General features: G+C 35.5%; 1 protein-coding gene across 8 annotated transcripts in view; it reads right to left on the bottom strand.

Moving 5' to 3' along the window:
* HELZ (helicase with zinc finger) overlaps nucleotides 1-21638 on the bottom strand; it is an 82930-nt gene that overhangs the window by 11370 nt on the left and 49922 nt on the right. For all 8 annotated transcript variants that reach the window (XM_083805313.1, XM_083805314.1, XM_083805309.1 and 5 more), the window contains 9 exons: nucleotides 19198-19376; nucleotides 17511-17629; nucleotides 15535-15680; nucleotides 14063-14210; nucleotides 11367-11550; nucleotides 10140-10368; nucleotides 5649-5853; nucleotides 1667-1718; nucleotides 679-872 (listed from right to left, as the gene is read on the bottom strand). In XM_083805313.1, the coding sequence (XP_083661439.1) occupies nucleotides 679-872; nucleotides 1667-1718; nucleotides 5649-5853; nucleotides 10140-10368; nucleotides 11367-11550; nucleotides 14063-14210; nucleotides 15535-15680; nucleotides 17511-17629; nucleotides 19198-19376 (1456 nt within the window). The remainder of the gene's footprint in view (nucleotides 1-678; nucleotides 873-1666; nucleotides 1719-5648; nucleotides 5854-10139; nucleotides 10369-11366; nucleotides 11551-14062; nucleotides 14211-15534; nucleotides 15681-17510; nucleotides 17630-19197; nucleotides 19377-21638) is intronic.

Genomic DNA, 21638 nt, shown 5'->3' with positions numbered 1-21638 from the left:
CTATTTTCTACCCGGAATGTGACTGTAAAGGTTAGAATTAAATCAGAGTGCTTCTTTAATTCACATGAGCTTTGCTGGGTTAGTTTTATACATAATGCAAAATTCCATATGAAATGTAGCTCAAGAGACCTGATTAGGGATCTTCACTGTGTTCTCAAATGCCTTAAAGAAAGGGATTGGAAACGAAACAGGTTCACTATGAAGTTCTGGAAGGGGAAAACATCCCAGCATGCTTATTTTTCTTATCACTACACTTCAGACACCTTGCACTGCAGACATCCAAAGCTGGTGATTTAAACTGTATAAAGCCAATAAAGAAAAACAAGCTCTGTCTGAATCGCCTACGTCTCTACAATGATTAAGAAATGGACTAGGCAATTAATTCACACGCAGGTATCTGAAGTCAGATGAGAGATCCCACTGGTGTCTCTATGCCTAGAGCTGAAAAAATACATTAAATGGCATTAACATGAAATTGCTTTTAGGCTGCCTGGAGTTATTTGTGGAAACAACATTTTTAAGTCCTCCTTTTCTGGCGGTCCTTGGTAGAGTCACTCACAGAAACAGCTAAGGACACATACTTGAAGTGAAGTACTGGAACAGTCAACAAAATATTCAATAGTTTGATTTCTTTTATATACAATAAATGGTGAGGGAATAAAAGAAATGAATTCTTACAGGCAAAGGCACAGACATGACCATGTTTCCTCCATAGACAGCAGGTACATATAGAATACTTGTCCCAGTGTGTGGATCTATCCTTTGAACAGGACTTGGAGATTTCCCCAGGTTGGGGTGAGGTCCCAGAGGAGGAGGGGGAGGAGTATATGCTCGGATAGGATTTCCTATTAGGACAGAAGGATTGGGCTGAACTGAAAAAAAAAAAAAAAGAAAAAAGAGAATATGAAGTCTATTACTTTCTTTTTTTCATCCTAATAGCATCTATCTTTATAAAGCATACTGGCAACATTAACAGGATAGGTCTGATATACTGAGAAAAAGCATTAATCATATATCAAACCCTGTAAACAATTTCAGAAATTTGAAGAGGCAGAAAGTATGAGTTGAGATATAGAAAACAGGTCGCTGGTAACTGCATTAAAGAATGTCCCAAACCAATTAAACATGCTGACAGTAAGAGAAGCTGTTAAACACTGCATCAAACTATCATCCTCCTTTCTCTAGCAGGGAAGACAAGATTTAGATTAATGCTGTTTTAAATTAATAACAAAATTCTTAAGCTGTTGCATGCTATCTTGCAAAAAAGCGTGCTCAGTAATATATTGTACTGTCATATATCCAGATAAGTTCAAAATATATCGTATAACACCGCATGCAATAGAATGTCCTAACTCTTACAATGCAAATACGCCGGTACAGCATTTTACATCAGGTATGTCAAAAAGCTATTTTTTAAACAGTCCAATGTCTATACTGTGATAAAGCTATAAAGTCAGCGCACACAATACCTGTGAAGGAACAGCCTTGGAAATACCTAATGTTCACTTAACAGTCTTATAGTCTGTTTCCCAAGAGCACACAAGAGGTAAATGGCTTTCAAATAGAGTAGACCAGATACTCTATTCATGTCAAATTACTATAAACTTGACTGAAGCCAAATCAGTGTGAGCTCAGAGGAGTTCCTTCAGTAGCAGCAGATACTTACCAATTCCATCAGGTGGGAAATGGTCGTTCTGGTTATGAAGATGGACCTTGCCCTTTAAAGGGGAAAAATAATAATAGTAATGCTTTGCAGACTTTGCATAAATGCTTTGCAGACTTTGCATAAAACAAAGCTTTGTTTATTATTTCAAGTGAATTTCATAATTGAATCAAATACAAGATAGTTTTAAAGAAATTAGCTGAACATTTTATTCTTATACATTCAATTGTACAGTTCCATCATCTGACTATGAATTCTCAAACTTGAATACTAAATGCCAATAATTCAATTAACCAGTGAGTCATTACCAGTGCCTCTGGGGATGCTCGCTCCCAAGGCCTGTCTTCAGATGCAAGGAGAGTTACCATGAGCTTCTTTGGGTTTTCTTTCTCACTATTTTATCTCCTGCTGTTTCACTTCTTTCAGGAACAGCACCCAGTGCTAACATAACCCTCAGCAATCCTGTCCAGTGGCAGCTCTCAATGCAAATGTCTATTTTCTTTCTAATTTCTATTTTTTCCAGCTCAAGAACCTTGGAGACTAAGCAGCTGCCACCAGTTTCATGCAGTTGCTCACCCAAGCTCCTTAGAAAACACCTCCCTACACTTTATCTTCAGAAGTAGATTCATCTTTTCCCCTTAGTTATTGCACCCCAAAATTGCAACATAGAACCAGAGCACTCCAGAGAATTAATCTGTTTTCCCCTGGTGAATTATACATTAGAAAATGAGGTTAACCGAACCGAGTTACCCCTCCTGAGTTCATGAGTTTACAGCATCAACTAAGTAGTTAATATTCATAAACTGTGAGCACATAGTCTAATGTCGGTATGTTCTTAAATATTTTGCAGAAGAGGAATATCTTACTTAATTTGGGCCTAAATAATTTCACAAATTTAAAATAAATGTAAAAACCCTTTGATGCTGCAGAACTTTTCTTGCCCAGGAGATAATTTTAGGCAGTTTTCCAGCAGTCTGAGCAAATTAGTCAGGATACCAAGACAGGTTGCTTGACAATTTTGATTCATGCATAAACTAGATTAAAGAACTGGTCTCTGAATCCCCCCTCTCCCTCCCTTGTATAAGTGAATTATTGAAAAATAAATTAATAATTACTTTTCATTACATTACAGTACTTAAATCTGAATCTTGTTCTCTTTACTGAATAGGCAAATTGAAACAAAACTTGGAGAAGCTACATTCCTTAACAATCACTCATGATTAATACAAAGCATTTCTCTATCTGTTATGTTGTCAGTTAGCATCAAGCTAGATGCACAGAAGCATACCAAATCTCTGTTCTACCTACCATACTTGTAATTTATAGGTGCTTTATATATTTTTAAAAGCAAAACAGTGAATAACAAATTCAAAAGAATTGCTGTCCTGTTAAACAGGAGCCTCAGCATGCAACCGTATCAGATTTTCAAATGCAAATGAACTGGGACCATTTTTGTGTTGCGGAAGGGAGGTGCTGGCTTTGTCTTTTCCCCTTTTTTCTTTTAATAGTTCTGATGCCTTAATGACTTTATGATAATTAGTTAAAAACTTAACTGTTATCCTTAACTGTTAAAGGCACCTGGAAGAAAATCACACTGAGGTTTAGGTACGTAACTCCAGGCAGTTAACAGCCTTGCCACTCCCAAGGATCCCCCCTTAGTCAACAGACAGGAGACGGGAGTATTCTCCAAAGACTTAACCAGACCTGTGGTCCTCACTGACGATGCATCCCGATTAAGTGTCCAGATCCAGGCCGAAAAGCTGGAACATAGGCAGTGAGCGGGAGCAGGCTGAGCTGTGAAATTCAGAGCCTCATTTTCTGTATGCTGACTACCCTGCAGGAAGCTCCAAGTTCTGAAAACTTGGTTTCCACATCATCACCTTTTATTAAAGGCTGTGCCTGTCCAATTCTGCTATTCTTTCTGCACTTCCACCATCCCTGGCCAAGCCACACAAACGTGGCCAAAGGCAGATGCTGTCCCAGGCGCTGGGGCTGTGCAGCACACCGCCCAGAGCTGCCAGCTCCATTCTAGCTGCCTGGCTCTCAGTGACAGGACTGAAACTTGTTTTCTTCTTTAAACAGAAGTTTTTAATAACCTTAAATAAATCTTTTTATTTTTAAATCCTTAAAAAATAAAACGAGCAGTTCTGCTGAATATGAATGTGCCATTTTTACAAAACTACATTTCACTGCCTGTATAAAACAAGATCTGAACTGCACAAATGTCCATAAACTCAGCACAAAACAGTGTCTGATACACTGTTCTCATTTTTCAGTATAAAATACTAGGATTTTTCAGCACTAGGATTTTAGCCTTTTAACTTTTTATATTAAATACTGTACTTGGGAGGCCCAAAGCAAGCTAAGCTACCCATCTGCTTTTAAAACTTCAGCAAAGGGAAATGTTTCACTTATCACAGCCACTTTCTGTATACATTTGAGTATTACCTGCAGACTTTGTCTGCTTCTGCACATGCTAGCTGTCAGTTGTATTTAGAGGGAAGAGATTTCATTATAGTTACACAGATGGTTAAAACACTTCAGTTAAAACTGAAAATACAGTGCTGGCAGTTTCAAAGTGTGCCTTCTGATTTCTATTGCATATGTGTATAGTTTACTAACAAACTGGAAGAAAAAAAACCAGTCTATTCTCAGGACTCCCACTTTTTTTTTCCTTTTTAAATGTAATTATATCTGCATTTTCAAATACATTTTTATTCCATAAATTAGAAGTATCAATACAGTGATATTTTAAAAAAGCCTTCAAGAGAAGTGAGACAGTAACAACGACTGTTTATAGACAATTTTTTAATTTATGGTTTTCTGTAAGTGTAGTGTTTTGACACATTGCTAGATGCTTTAGAAATCTGGTGTTTGTTTCTGAGAGTAATGCATCTGGATGAAGAAATCAAATGTTATCACTTACAAAATCTCTTTTTGGACAGACCGCCAAAGGGAAGGCTTCCTATTTTGTATTGTTAATGTTGGGGGGGGTTGTTTGTTTGGTTTGGTTGTTTACTTTTTAAGTGGTAAAAATGTCATTTCAGTTATATAGCCTGCAACAAAAATGCAAAGCTATGGAAAATATTTACATTTCTTCTTTCATGTGCAACAGAATTCATCACAGAAGTTGACAACCTGCATTTTACCTGCATCTCTAAACGCAATTTAATTAATTATAACTCAAACAATTTTGAAATAAACTACAAAGAACTATTTAAAAGAATTAATTACTAAGATACCATAAAACAGCTCTAAAAATTCAGTGTTATTCTTTATCGTCTTAAGGAAGCAAGGACTCTTATTTTCATCACTTCCTCACCTACTTTTATGAAAAGAGATGAGAAAATTATCACTGAGCGGTAACTGCACTTATCTGTCCTCGTGACGCTGGTGAGATCTGGCCTTCTGAAGGACATTGTCAGTGAGATAATCTAGGCATTATACTGTATTACTACATATTTCTAATGAAATCAAACAGTTATCTTACATAAGCCCATGAATTTTATATGTGATTTTTAGATCAAATCTTTTGCAGCTCTTATTTTGTTGTTTCCTTCTACTCCCTGCCACTGTTTACACCAACCTGCTGTTTCCTGGGGGTACCATCAACAGAAGCTACTTGGGATAGGGATTGTTGCTGGTTCTGAGGTTTCGTTTGGCTTCTCTAACCACTGAGGCTAAGACTGATGACTGAAGTTCATCAGAGTCTTTGAAACACAGTCAATGAATATGCCGAAGCGACGCAAGGCACATATATTAGTAAGGGAACAAGGCTTTACCAACTCAAGTTATTGCCAAATAAAGTCAAGAGCCCTCACTTGAAAATGCTGAGCATCCCTGCAGAATTTGCATTTATATCTGATTGCATTGATGCCATCTTAAAATAACAGCTTGCCCCATAAACCTTTCACATCATTTCCCAATATGCATTTCTACATTCACTTCCACTTCCTGACAAAGTTCGTTATCGCTGAAACTTTACCTTTGGTGGCGACTGCTGCTGCTTGGTGGTATTCGCTGAATGTTGGTGTCGAAGAGCTCGAGGAATAAACTCAGGAGCCAGTGGGTTCAACACATAGGTTTTCTTTAACTCCAAAGCTTCCAACTGAGCTTTGATCTGTTCAAATGTGATACCGTGGAGACTTTCATTCTCATGACATAGGGCAATAAACCTTTCCCAAAATTTCCTATGGAAACAATTTTTAGAAACAATAAAAAGGAGTAAGACTCAATGGCTGCCATTAAAATTAAAATGGATTGTATATAACCAAGTCAATTTTTATCTTTCCTGTATGCTCCTTGTACACACCAAGCCACCAATCCTGCAACTTGATCCATTCATCTCAACCCCAGAGCATAATGCAAAGCTCCCTAGACACTTAATGGACATACGGGTCTGTCTGCGCAGATCAGATTGCAGCACTGGATCTATACCACATTTAATATTAACATCAGGGACGGATCTTAACTTGGAATTTCTCCCTGAAAGACTAAACATTAGTAAATGCAATGCTTCAAATTCTGGAAAGCATCTGATTTACAGAATTTATTAAACCTCAAGGAGTCACTGGCATGGTAAAGGTTTCCAGTCCCAGAAGATTCTATGAATATAGGCAGATCATTCAGTTCCAGTGTCACAAATACCAAGTTGCTACATACCCTCCTCAAAACTACTCTTGTGAAGCTCTTCAGACTCGCATAAAGATTAATGTGTCCAAAGTATCTAGAGGGCCTTTGAGGTCCTCTTGTGGAAGACAAATAAAACCATGTTTTTTATTGCATGTCAGATCTTTCTGTAACGTATGGAAGAAATTTGGAGCCAGATGACACATGAGTTTCTCTGTGGTAATTCTATACCCAACTTTTTTCAGGGGGTGAAGGGCTTATTTAAATCATGTAATAAAAAAAGAATCCTACCTCTCTTCTGCTTTCTCATGACATGTCTTTTTATTGTTTATAAATTCCTTTCATTTTTAACATCTGTATGGGGATCTACACACAAAGTTTAGACTTGCATTGCGCCCCCCCAGGAACTTTTTGGGAGAAGTTACTTAAAAGATATTTAAATGAGGTCGGAAGATATGACTTAAAAGAAAAAAATGATGGAAGTATTCTCTTGGAAAAAAAATAAATCAAGAGTAATGAAAGAGTTTTAAAAAAGGACTAAAAAGACAATGATCTAAGAGGTGCGTTGCATTTGACTAACTCCCCTCCTTAATGTCCCAACACAGATTAAAATTAAAGGACTGAGGAAAAACAACAATAGTAGATAAATATTTACAATATGTATAATTATATTTAATTGCTCTATTATATAATGATTGTAAATAATTGCTAACAACCCAATACTGTTTTGTACATTATGAGATGTCAAATAAAAGAGCATGTAATGTATTTCAATTACACACACAATTTCTACAGAAACTAAGATAGTAACAACAGCGTTTGTCCCAGGATACCTTCACAGAGCCATACAGAGAACAGGAAGGCTCATTTTTATAGGTACCACATCATCCTACCTAGATGAAGGGGGTTATGTTGTTTGGTTGTTTGTTTTAGTTTGATCTCGGTTTGGTTTAAGTTAAATATTTTGTTCCTCATTGTAGTTCATCCTTTAATAATAAGGTCTGGCCAATAAGCAAGCTTACTTCAATGTTGTCTCCCTGAACCTATAAAATGAGAGACTGCTGCATACTAATTATAATAGCTGTGTCATGCTTTGCTGAGTAGCTGCCTTTTGTGGAAAAGGATAGATGCCTTTCTTGAAAGAATATTCTAATTTAGGTGCAAGATGGCTCCTTTTCTTAATTTCACTTTAAGGCAAATATATCTTGCAACATTTTGAGCGAAGATTAAAAACCAAAATGAAATAATTCACTGGGATGCTTTAATGATGGAACTCCCTCTGATTAATCAATTCAGTCACCAAACCCACTGCCAAGTACCACAAATCCACTGAGACCCATACATTTTTGCTTAAAATGCTCCAAGCAGTCTCTCTACACATGGAACACTTGTACTGGGGTGTAAGAACAGAGAATAAAATACTGCTGTCTCCGTCTTCCAGTGTGCTCTTGAGTTTAAAGGGAGTGTCTGCCAAAACAGCCCTGTCTTGTCTGATTGTAACACACAGAAATGTAATGATTACCCTGGGCATACTTCACAAAGCTCTCTACAACTATCCTTACAGCGTCTTGACTCATTTTGACAGGTATTAGAATATTTATAAAATTCAAGTACTCTCTAAACTTTTTTGAGGTCTGTTTTTCCTAACGAAATGTCACTTCTTTCAGACTTCTATACTCCCGTTGTACGAAAAAAGAACCATCTTTCCCGCAGTGTGCCTGAGCCCCTCCAGCACTATTTTCAAAGACTGAATGTTCAATTATTCATTGATACAAGACAATGGTGTATTGAAAGCAAAGCTTGAGATACATCCTAATAAAGCTCCAGTCCTTTTTGTTTCTTAATTATCTTTTTTGTTCTATAATTCTGAACATATACATATATAAACAGCTGCTGGTCTTAGAATGGCAAACACAATCCCTAACTGCCAACACTGTCACTTAGGTAACAGGTAACCTGTTATACTCGTATGTTCCATTTTACTATTCTTGTATTTTAACAGGCTTTTGCACAGAGATATTTTGAAAGGGTCATATGCAGAGAAACTGCCGAGCTCCTGTATTTGAAAGCTGGGTTCCTTTTCACTATCTAACTTAAACCTCAGCAGCCAGACCTGTGTGAAAATCCAAGAGATCATCATCTCCCCTGGGATTTAGAAAGTTTAAAGGAAATTCCTATTCCCCCACAAAAGCTGTACTTAGGTAGTTACAGAACCAATACCGGTCCTAGGTGTTAACTATGGATTAACTAGCCACCTGACTTAGGTAACATTGTGCATTTTGACTGTGGGAAAAGGAAGTAAAATTTATCAACTAAGGGCAAGTTAGGAAGAAGTAATAACAGCAATCTCAGTCAGCACATCACAGCAACCTCCAGAGAGGAATCATGCATCTCTGCAGTGCAGGTCAGTGAACTGGAGCCTGCACCAAGCAGACTAACAGACACTTGTCATTTGTGGGTTAAGTGCTCAGGAACACAGAGATCTTCCTGATCAGTTAAACTACATCACGTCTGAAAGGGAAAACCAAAATAAAACTACAACTGTTACTTTTCAGTTACTTTTCACATGCCCCCAGCAGATAAGTAGTTAAATTCAGGTTATATTTCTTAAATGCAGTAAACAAAGGTTTAGGTTTCACTTGGGCTTTTCAGTTCTAATCTTTGAAAACCACATCCACGTTCAATACAGTAGAAGAATACTGCTCAGGAAAATAGAATACAATGTATATGTAACAACTGACTAATACATATTTTTAGTTTTATTATACTAATGCAGTCAGTGCACTGCTTCCTTTCTTCCAGAAAAAAGCCTCAGGGCTTATCTCTGATCATCTTAGCATATCAGGTCTTCCACTGAAAAAGAAACGTTTGAAGAACAAGAACTTGGTATCCTTAACATCGCTGCTTACATCTCTTAGCATTTTGCACATTTCTTCATTTAGGTCTATAAAAAGTAAATTCACTCAAACCTTGTTCAGTTTTTTCCTAGTGTCACAAAGACATATAAAAACACAAACAATTTTTCTCGTTCTTCTACCTTCATGACTGTTGTAACGTTCAACTTAAAAATCCTAAATTACATCAGAACTTTTTTTGAACTTGAAATTATATTACTTTTATTTGTTACAAGTATACTGAAAAAAGAAAATTAAAGTGAAGCATCTTCAATTGTTAATGCCAAGTAAAGATTAGAACTGTAAATACATAAAAGACAATGACCAGCTGGTAGACCACTCTTTCTCCATAGGTTGTTACCCATGATAATACTGACTCTGGATGAGAAGGTAAAAACAGAACAAAGTAAGTAGAAGACAGATTTGTCCACCCTTAGAAGATATTAAAATGCTCTGCCTCTGATCTGTAGCCATCTTCTTCACTAGCGTTGTTTAAAAAAGAAAAAAAAAATCTCTTCTCTTGCCTCTAGATGTACTAATCAGAGCAGCCCTTGCACAGCTGTATACTTCAGCTCCAGAAGATACTTGGTAGATGGCATCTCAGGAGTTACTGCAGCACAGGCTGACACTGCTCACTCTACACGAGGTTACAGTTGCCTGCTCAGTCTGAGCTTAAGCTTCAGCAGCGTACTTTGGACAGGCTGAAATCATGCTTCAGGCTCAAGCCTTTGCAAGAGGTGGGTATACAATTAATGCTTTGCCATCTTTGTGGCATCTCTGTGGATATAAATGTGGGGAACTTCAAATTTATTATATGGTTATTTTAAGGATTTAAATATATCATGTCTTATATGGCAGCTAAAAGAACATCCATTGTTTTTTAAATCCATCAGTCATACAAATATTTTCTAGCATTCGTAGTTCTGATTAAGTAAAGAACATTTATAAAGTACCTGCATCTCCCGATAGAACATAAAGCAATAGGATCTCCCACCACAGCTACCAAGGATTGTGCTCTTGTAATGGCAGTGTTGAGAAGTTTGTAATTAGACAGAAAACCATAATCCAAGTCTTCTGTTGAATCCTCCAGTAACTGCTCTTTCCTTTTAATTGGTGTTTGCTTATGTTTGCACGTATGCCGCGTTCGTACTGTGCTGAGAAACAACACTCTAAACTGTTTTCCTAAAATGAAACAAAAAATAAGTGTCTGAGATAATTTTAGCTATTTCTGTTAGTAACACAATCAGACCACTGCACTTGCCAGCCAGATTTCACACCTATATATTCTGAAGAATTGATAGCTACCCTTCACATGAAGAGCTTTATGCAAGAATAAGATTTAAATTTTTTAAAAGATGCACTATAAATAGCATTTTCTATTACAAGAATATTTCCTCTATAAAAAAATTATTTTTCATCTCAATACTAATCACTCCAGAACTTTCTGAAATTCTAATCATCTTTACAGTGTTTCCATTCAGCCAACAACAAATCTTGCATTAATTTATTCTATCTTAAAGGAAAAAATTGCTCTGGACATATCTCGTTTCATATTGAGCAATTCTCTCAAATATATGGCTTATATATGACGTATGTAACTATCATGAAAAAAAAAAAAAACAGATCACACCACTCACCGTCACTCAGTTACTTATCTTCCTTTGTTTATTACTGACTAAAAGTGCAACCTAGCAACAGGCTATGCCTACACAAAATTCTTATGTTATCAAAGTGATCCCAGGGACAAACCCCTAAGTTTGTGGACCCCTTTTTACATTCTATTCTATAAACAGAAAATCAGTAAAACATTGAGGGTAAAGTCTTGCTACATTTTAATCTGGAACTCTGTTCTCCTCCTTACAAGGAGAATACATCAGTTTTCACAGTTTTCAATAAATCAATTTATTCTTAAAATACGCTTGAACTTATTTTTGAGTATATATATATCCATGACTTTATTATTTTGCTATTCTATGTTGGAATAACAGCTAATCAGCAAACTTGCCAGTTTCATTCTGACTCATGACTCTCTTCATTCTGACTCAAATCAGTTTCATGGGCTGTATCACAGGTCTCCCTTTGTTCAGATCCCTTTAAGATTTTAGTACATCTTATTTAACTTCAACAGTCAGATTTTAAACTTCCTTAGCATATCTTTGAGACATATAAGTATTACTTACCCTGAACGTTTAGCACTCTCTCTACACTGACATCAGACAGCCTTTTTTTCCGAAGTTCAGCACGAATTCTGAACACTTGATCAGCATAAGGTGTTACGACACCTATACTGCCATCATCCAATTTGCCCCAGGCAACAGGCCATTTTCTTCTTAATTCCTCAACACGCTCTACTACTTCAAACACCTTAAAAGAAAGTCAGAATCCTTAAAAGAATGCTTGAATGAAGATCATTCTTTGATATGGAAAGAGAATTTGAATTTTAAAGCCCTAAGACATTTAAATCACACAGCATCACACAGCCTTACTGAACAAGCAATAATACTATTGTGTTCTATACTGATACTTTAAAATGTTATGTATTAAAACAATGCATTTAAAGTATTTACTATGCACTACCTTTTTTAACCTTGAACTAAAATTTTGCCCACAAAAATGTCAGCTTTAAAGTACAAACTGGGAAATGATATTAATAACCTTAATTTTCATACTTATGATTTTACTAAAATGTCAAGTGCTGTAGAACCTTTCTGATCATATTTACCTCATTTCTATAAGTAAGTATACTGTCTAGATGGGGATCATTTAATTTTTACTCTGGATTTTACATATGTCATATTTCAGTTTGAAAATTCAAGAAAAAAGACCATGTATACCAGAGCACATTCACTTCCCATTCCAAAGGATACAATCAGGAGTTTCAGATTATTCATCAACTGCTACTTCATCTCAATGAGACAGAATTAAGTGTGCTACCTGAAAAGACTAACGAACAATAAAATTTGAAAAAACGCCTCCTATGAGGAGACAGGCTCAAAGTAACCTCCTGCCAAAATGTGCCAGGCATAGTGACTTCTGTTTGGTTGGTTGGTTTAACTTTGGAAGATTTTTTTTTTTAATTTTGGAGGATTTATTATTATTATTATTAAGATATTTACATTCAATGTCATTCAATAAATGTCAATTTATCATTCAATAAACATTCAGTGCCATTCAGTATTTATTTACCTACTTAAGGTACGATAACTGACGAACGCAGTTTTCCTTCAGCATCACAAATGCAAGCTCACTCTCCTAATAGTAGCTAAGCAGTCTTTCCTACAAGAGCTTTACGTATTCTTAAATTTCTTCTCTTCTCTATCCAATCAGTTATCTTTATCTGTGAGAATGGAGTGTTAAAACTAAATTTATTGCTCTTAGCTTTTATATTTTTTCTTCTTCAACTTGATAAGTGTGAATTCTAGGGGCTTTCACAGATATTTCTGGAATATGAAAAACCATATAAATCATAATGGGTATAGACAAATGATATTCATAAAGCATACTATTTCTTAACTACTGAAAATCTGTTGTTTCATGCTGACTTCTTACAATCTAACATCTGACTATATGACATTCTCATTTAAGTATGTATTTTTAAAAAGCAAATCTAAACTGGGACAGATTACTGAAAGATTTAGAATTCTTTAAAAAAATCATGAGGAAATGAATAAAGTGAAAAGACTTATTAATCCTAAAAAAATAACAAATAGTTTATTGTTATATTTCAGGTTTTCAGAATACAGTGAAAACATCTGGCAGGTTTTGAGCAAGTCCTGAATATAGCTTTGCACAATATAAATTCTCATATTTAAAAGCTAATTCTGCTAACAAAGTATATTAGAATAAACTTCAAGACCTGTAAAAAGCATAGCACAAATAAAAGGATCTTCTGCCAATATTTCAGTAAGCTTTTGAGACAGAGTATAGCTTTGGTTTGAATTAACACCATAGAGATACATTTTAGAGTTAATACCAAAAAGAAAAGTTTATTTTCCTGACTGATAGTTAATATATGCACCAATGAACTACAAAATGCCCCGATACAAGTTTCGATTAAAGGCCAGACAGAAAAAATCTCCCTCATCATCTGAATTTCAGTTTATATTGGTGATTAAGCAGCTGTTGTCCTTCTTTTCTGCCTGTAGCTATTAATGACTCACAATTTTCAGACAGTTACTGGGCCACTGAAGATATTTAAAGCATTTTTTCCAACTTTTTTTTTTTTTTAAATGGCAAAGCAGTACAAGTACACTGATGAAAGCAGTCAGATGCCTTCAGTGATGTGTCCAGGAGTCATTGGAGGCTGAAATGCACCTATGTGTCTTTTTTTTTTATTTTTTAACCTCAGAGGAAGGAATGATAAAAAATAGTTTTTGAAGAATACCTGTAAGTGTGAAATAAACATTTTGAGAATAAATTCTCACAAAAAAAAATCTCATCTGCACATGATCAATTAGACACCAATCCTAAACATATTCAAGCAAATATGAAATGTTACTGCAGAGAACTCTTATCTGAGTGGGAACATTTCTACAACAGTAGAAGAAATTTAAGTTTTACTTCAAATTGCAGTTACTCTCAGTTGCTAAGATACATCCATCAGACTGTCACAAAAATTATCAGGAAAGACATCCTGAAGAATGAGCCTAAGAGAACTGTAAGCAGCTTGCAATTTGCAAAGAGAAAAAGAAGATAAATTAGTGGAAATGTTTACTACAATTGCAACGTTCACTACTCCATGTTTAGCAAACTTCATGTTTCTCTCTCCCATTAGACAACAATTTATGCCTTCCACCCACACTGAGCGTAAACCAAGAAATTTTGGGGTAAGGGGGCTTTAAGAAAACAATCATGAATTAAACCAAAGAAGAGTTACCTCTGCATTATTGTAAAAAGCTGTACTATTTTTTTCCTGCACATCTTCTCCACGTGCTGTGAAGAAAGTTAAAGGGTAGAAATCTTTGTGTGCTGGCTGCTTTCCACTTGCCATCAATTTGCCTTCATAGAAAAGTTCAGATGTGTAACTGTAGCAAGGCAAAACAGAATAAAATGTGGAGTCTACATATGAGCTCACTGCTAAAATACTCAAATTTCACTGGTAAAATATGCAATCACGAAATACTTCATAAGGAAAACCACTGATTACTATTTAGCATCTCCAAGCAAATTCTCTGAACTGGTATACCCATACTACAGACAGAACAGAAGGCATTAAAAATATGCTTTTCTAAAGGCAGTATTTTCTTCTAATCTGAAGCTTGACAAAGTTACTAACATTCTCGCTAATGTTTCACACTCAATTTCTGGTGACAAAACATCGCATAAGGGGCACTTGTTGCCAGGGTCTGGTCTTCCATGGGTGGGCTGGACAATGAGCCTCCTTACATCTATTAAGACTTGCTGAACTTATTACTAAAGATTTTATGTGTATGGAGCACAATCAGGAACACACTGTCTGAACCTCAAGTGTTGAAGTTTCTGAGTCAAGTTCATGGAAATTATCTCTAACAAAAAGCTGAAACAATCCTTTCCCTTTCAGATTCCCTCTCATTTATAACTTAAAATTTCTAGAAACTTAGAGGAAGTCTAGAATGTATAAGAAATAAAATGAAGAGAGATCAAGCTGTGTAACAAAATATTTTGTATTACCATTTTTGAATCCCCAGTGCACTTAAATATTTCTGCCTTTGCTTTGAACACAATGATAACCTAATTAGTATGACTGGATACCAACACAATATCCCTCAGTACATATTTGATTCAGGATTTAAACTTCAGCATTTTTCCCCATGATTGCACTTATTCTTTCTAGCACAGCTCATGGATGAGCTCATTACACTAGCAGCCATTAGTTTATCGTAGCATAAAAATGCAAAGCCACTGATTAATGTGTCCTGAAAGAAGTAACAAGCAAAAGACAATAAGAAAAAAACATACCCAAATTTTGACCTATTTTTTTCTGTTCATAGTTGTATATCTGTATGTTCCTTATAGTGTACATAGCTTACTATTCCAAGGTAATCCACCCCAGTAATTCTAAAATTCTGACAGTTCAAAGACTCTACCAAATACAGTATAATGGTTAAAAAGGAAAAGTTAGCTCTTCTTTGCCTTGCAGCCAAAGCATCCCTCCCTGAATGAGGGACTCTGTAACACAAGGTATCTAAATGAATCTCTGCTGTCTGAATTTCAACCTAGTAACAAGGAATTACTCTAATTAACTTTGAAACAACTAAGATTTCATTACAGAAATTTGTAATGCTTCATTCAGCTGTGCACGGCACAGAGGGAAAGTTTTGTTCACTCACACCAGTCAAAGCATGATACAGTGAAAAAGTTCACACCTACTTGATGATAGCTTCATGGGAGCGATAGTTCTCACACAGCAAGATCCTGCATGGAAATTCTGCAGGGTAGTGCTCATAGAGCCGATCAAGCAATGAAACATGCAGGTTTCTTTCCCTGGCAAATTCACTGTAGACAAAAGGACTGAGCTGTAACAGACACACACATACAAAGAAAATGTAACTAAATACATGGACTTAGAATTTCAGACTCCCGAGACAAGTATTTTGCATCAAAACAAAAATAAAACCTTACTATAACTGTACATTCATAGTTAGAAGACATATGCCATGGCTAAGCATCTTGTAACTGCTCCATAGAAATGCCTATTCCTACTGTAAAAGTGACAAAAGACCAGCATGCTCTTACAGGAACAATAAGGCATTCAATAACTAGGTAAAAGGAGAGAAGAACCCTTGTATCTAAGGTTTTTTTTCTTTGTGGCTTGCAAAGATGAATAACTCAAAGCAGAGATCTGTATGACCAAAAAAACCCCTACCATCCACAGAACAGTTCATAAACTAAGGTGGCCCAGTTACTAATCCACTGAACTACTACTGGGCTTGTTTTACAACAAAAACACCATCTATTACAGCAGGAAAATCCAAAACAAGGATGATCAAAAAACAACTTTTAATCAAAATTCAAAAACTTGGAAATTAAGCCAATCCATTGTTTTTCTGAACGCATATTATTCAGAATCTGAGTTTGAGCTTTACTTTTTTTTTTTTTTTTTTTTTAAATTCTCAGATGTCAGCTTTAGAAATTTAAATGCCTCACAGAATAACTTCCATGCGAACTTGTCCTATAAAACTGCTCTTTACACTCATAGGCTGAGACACACAGGCCAGAGTTAACTCTAGCCATCCAGCTGGGACTCGTGAGCTCTAGCCTAAAGCAGTAAGGATTCCAACTTCTTAAAAAGCACTATTGAGATATGTATTTAAAAAGTGCTATGTGAGTCCTTGGGATTACTATTATCATTACTTTAAATGATCCAGCAGCAGGATGTGCAAACTCAATGTAATGGCAGCAAAAGAATCAAAACAGGAAAGGAAAAGACAGACATCACTGGCAGGACCTGAAGAACCGTATGTATGATAGAGGTGATAGTGGTAGGTGGGAAATCTACTCTAAGTTAATTACTTATAGCAATGCAAACATCCACTTCATTGCCATTGAGAACTGTCAAGAGAATTAAAGGCAAATATAAAAACAAACAGACCTGGCCTAAATCAACAAAACAAGTAAGGATGACTTTTCTAGGCATTCTTTCCCAGGCCTGCACACTGCAAAATGGCATGCATAATGAGTATTTTAAACTCTTGTAAACTCTTTAAACCAAACAATTCCTACGCACATCACAATAAATAAAGGCACTGGTCAGCTTCAGCTTGCCACTTTTTACTAGTTCAAGTCCTTAACAGATTATGATGTTTCCAATATTAAAAAAAAAAAAAAAAAAAAAGTTGTCTAAACCACAATACACTGCCCATATTCTTCAGTTCTTTCAAAAATCAACATGGACTCCTAGTCATAAAGAAATTCCTACACTGACTGTATAAATATCACCGTATCTTATGCAAATAACAACCCTTGAATTTTTCTTGACTTCCCTGTCTCTTATATGGCTGGTACATTTTATGCACCTCCCCCTTCATGATTAAGTTTTACTTGCATATAGTTCAGTGGTTGACTGGGTCCAAGTCTGTTCTATCACAGATTTCCTATATAGCCTTGCACAATTCATTTCACTGTCTTTGTGCCTTAATTCTGATCTTGTAAAATGGAAGTAACAATATATTCTCACTTTACAGAAATACTCTAAGTCTACTTTAGAGATATTCACATACCACGGTCATTTGGAGCAGATAAATGTCCATATATATATATTATACACACACACACTATATATATATATATATACACACATATACACACACATACACTTTATATTAAAGAAAATCTGTAACTCTTACCTGCATATGGTCTCCAGCCAAGACGATTCTTGTGTTTTTATTAGCTAATGCTAGAGGCATAATAGTTTCACACTCCATAGCCTGTGCAGCTTCATCTAACAGAATGTGTGTAAAAAAACCTGTAAAACAGATATCAGCAAATAAATGAAACTTGAGATATGATAAAATAAACAGTGATAATAATACAAGAAATTGGACTAAGAGTTCTACATTCTGATAGCAACAAAAACCAGAAAAAAAATCAGTATGGCTTACACAAATGAATTTCTAGTAATTACTGAGAACTACACAATTTTCAGACCCATCAGATGGCCAATGGTGGTCAACAACTGATTGTCAGTGACATTAGCAGTAGTCCACAGATCTGCCTCTTTCTCCCAATATACCCAAAATTAACACAAGTGTTTTATCTGAGCTCTCTTTATGCAAAGAGAAAACATCTCTCGACAAACATCCCTCAGAAGGTTTCTCATATCTGAAAAACTTTTCATTAGCATGAGTCTTGAAGAAGTTTGGACAAAGACCATAAACATGATTTTCCTCATGTACATTAGCATTATTAAATTACTTTATACATACTAAAATTCTCATTGAAATTGCACACATACCTAAACATTTTGCTGAGAATGGGCTTTACAGAATGTAGAGGGTGGGAGGAGAAAGGAACCCAAGTTAAGAAAAATTTGAATTCAATCTTATGATAATGTTGGACCAAAAGGTGGGGAGTTGAATCTATGCACTGGTTAACATGCACATGAAAAAATCTGGGCCACAGGAAGATTAGATTTTATGAAAGGTAAATTCTGGATAGATACAGGAGATAAATATTTTTGTATACTCTTATATACTAAGGTTTAAAACATTGTTTTAGAAGATTTAGCGTACCACCTAAGTAAGATTGCATACATAAAAATGAAGCAATTTTCTTTGGAAAACATGAGTTTCATACAGCTGCGCACACATTACCATGACATGACTGTACACAGCTTATTGTCAAAGCAGTTACTCCCATTTAAAGACCTGAAAATATGTACCCTAAATTCTATATTAGTTTTCTGTGTCGCAATAAATGACTAAATGTAACCGTAAAAAGCTAACTTTAATAGCTTTTGTAAAGAAATTCCACATTCTCCAAAAACCAGATGGATTTCATTTGGAGATAAAGTAAACAATAAATCCAAAGCAGCCTCTGTCCCAGTAAATCAGTCTACGATATTTCAGTTTAGAAAACAACTGGCATGTATCATGTTAACATAGCATGAGTTTGTATGTGTGGGAATTGTTTGCAAAGCTAAACAATCCATAAAACAAGAAAAAAGCTCTGCGTCTGTATTTATGCTTACATGCTCCACTGAGTAAAGAACTTAATGAGCACACTATTCAAAGTCAGAATCTCAAATAGAATTTTCCCTCTCGGATCTCAGAAACACCAGATCATACATAATACTGCTTCTTTAGTAATAAGAAAAAGGAGCATTTGAATGCCAGCAATTTTATAGCTTTGTAATAGACATTTATTCATTAAAAAAGAAAGAAAAAAACATTTTAAGATGGCAATTTTTTTACTTTATTTCTGAACAGTTTAAAAAATTGGGTAAGGAACAGAAAGAACAGTTGCTACTGACACTGGAAAAACAAGGATGCTTCCCAAAGCACCTTATAGATACTTATTTAGAAATTATCATACCTGGTTCAAGATCCAGTTGACACAGATACTGTGATGTATTTAACGTAACAACTACTACTCGTTGCTTAAGAATATCTTCTTTCTGTGGCATCTGAAAGGTGGAATGTGTGCTTGAAATCAAACAGTACTGATGCACAACTGGGTGGACAGTCTTTACCCAGCGATTTCTGAAATATACCCTAGAAAATAAAAAGGGGGCTTATTTTCTGTACAGTTGGAACACAGTGACAGCCTAATTATTTCAAATGCTAGTATTCTGTTTTCTGGTAAATAAGAGTCTTTGGGAAGCAAAACGTCACTACTATGCAAAATTACATGCTAAAATATCTTCGATTCTCTTCCCATTTTTTTTTTTTTTTTGCTGCAGTGCAATACTACATATACGAATAGCTATCAGGGATTAATTCACATATAGAAATCTCTAAATTCTTCATATATTTGAGTACTGTGACCTTCATACTAGTATCATTTTTATCTGTGAGTAAATTCATTTAAAAAAAAATATTTCCTTAACTAAAATATAATAATAGCCAATAGTCTTGGACGTGACAGAGATGCAGTGGTCTGCACGTTTCATCAATTACATCCATAGGACCATTAAGGCATATTAATGTCTTCTTTTCTGAAAAGGCATTAATAAAATCATCCACTCCCTTTCACGTATACCATACGTCTTCAAAGTTCTAAGAAACAAACAGGATCTAAATTCATTGTTTTATCACAAAGGGCCTTAATTCTGATATGCTTTATAAAAGAATGAGAAAACGGTGCCAAGGAGAAAAGCTTTCTTGGTCTAAAATATCAGGACATTGTCAGCAGAGCACTGGACATCAAACATCTTTCCTTGACTTTTAAAATCATTTTAATCACCAGATCATGAGATCAACGATGAATTATTCTTAAATGATGAAAAGTTACAGCCAGTCTAGCTAAATAGAAGAGTAACAGGGAAGACACAAAGACTACACCCCAGAAGATAGAGCACAAGCAACTAACTCCACAGGGGTCACCACCTGAGGATCTGGATGAAGATGTCAAAAGCCTTCTCTACGTGGTGTTCCTCAAAAATATAATCTGTATCAAGTAAGAACTGCAACTCTCAAGTGGAATCTTTAAGTTACAGGAAACCATGGTACATTCTTATTTAGAATTAAAGTTATTTTAACTTATTTCCAAAGCAAATTAAGATGAAACAGTTTCAAATAATTTAAATTCTGAATATGGGATTCAATGCTGTTTATCTATTCATTATTCATTTCCTTCTGATTAGATTTCTCCTGCACCCATATTACAAATCCCGAATCATTAATAAAGTATTGGGAAAAGTGAAATTATGCACCTAAGTGCAAAACATGATTGCAATGGCTGGACTTTGGATACCATACATCTACTCAAGTTTGAAAACTACAGCTCAGTTCCATATAACAGAAGTGAAACAATTATTAGCGTTATAATAAATTTGTTTTGTGAAAATACAGGTAACAGTGTCCATTTTGGACAGTACACATAAAATGAAATGTAAAGAGGTGCAAATGCACTGCAGTAATCTGAACGGCAACACAACCAACCAAAACTGACACTTGGTGATCAAATGGCATCAGTTAAGCCTGGGTTCAGTGCAGGAGCAATTGATACACTCCTCTGTCATTCCAGGACCAAGAACCTTCTAACGGGATCAACGTATTTATTTCTTATCAGCCAGACTGATAAGCTTTATTTGATAAACTGGTATTACATCAATGTAAAAACATATGGTCAGAGCCTAATTGCTAGAACAAGGTAGCAGGAGCAAAATAACCCTGTTCTATTTATCCCAGCCATTCAGTCAACTTTTACATGATTCAGTTTCTCAATCTTAACTGAGGATTATACTTACCTACCATCTCACAGGAGTACTGTGAGGATTAATGAGTTTATTGTGAGTTTATGTTTGTAAAGCACTTTGAGATTCTTGGATGAAAGGTGCTATTGAAATGCAAAATATTATGGTTATTAGACATTATTATACCATGCACTGTCTTTCATTACACAAATTCAACTACGTGTGACTCACAGATTGGGTGACAGCATTTCAAACTGCATTGTTGCTTACCCATTAATTTATTTTATTTTGATGTGAGATCAAAAAGGTATCCCAGAGCTATTATGCACCACTGGCATAAAAGCACCTGACAGATGTGACTACTGGGAGAATGTCGTGATATAAGTAAGCCACACTGAACATGGGACTTCTCAGGTGCACTTTGTGCTAATAACATCTCCTGTAATTTCATGATTAGTTTTTTTCTTAAAGCTAGAGAAACCCATTATATCTTCTTTTTAAAACCAGTTCAATACAATGCAAAAGATTTCACCCTGCAATATACCCTTACTTTCTAACCAAGCAAGTGTCCAACCTTCTAATCTTAATACTTGCACTTTGCTTTGGCCTGAATGCCAGC

Source organism: Anser anser, assembly GCF_964211835.1.
Source record: "Anser anser genome assembly, chromosome: 19".
Taxonomy (NCBI): domain Eukaryota; kingdom Metazoa; phylum Chordata; class Aves; order Anseriformes; family Anatidae; genus Anser; species Anser anser.
Note: the sequence above shows the minus strand (reverse complement) of the source record. Positions and strands in the feature narration are given on the sequence as shown.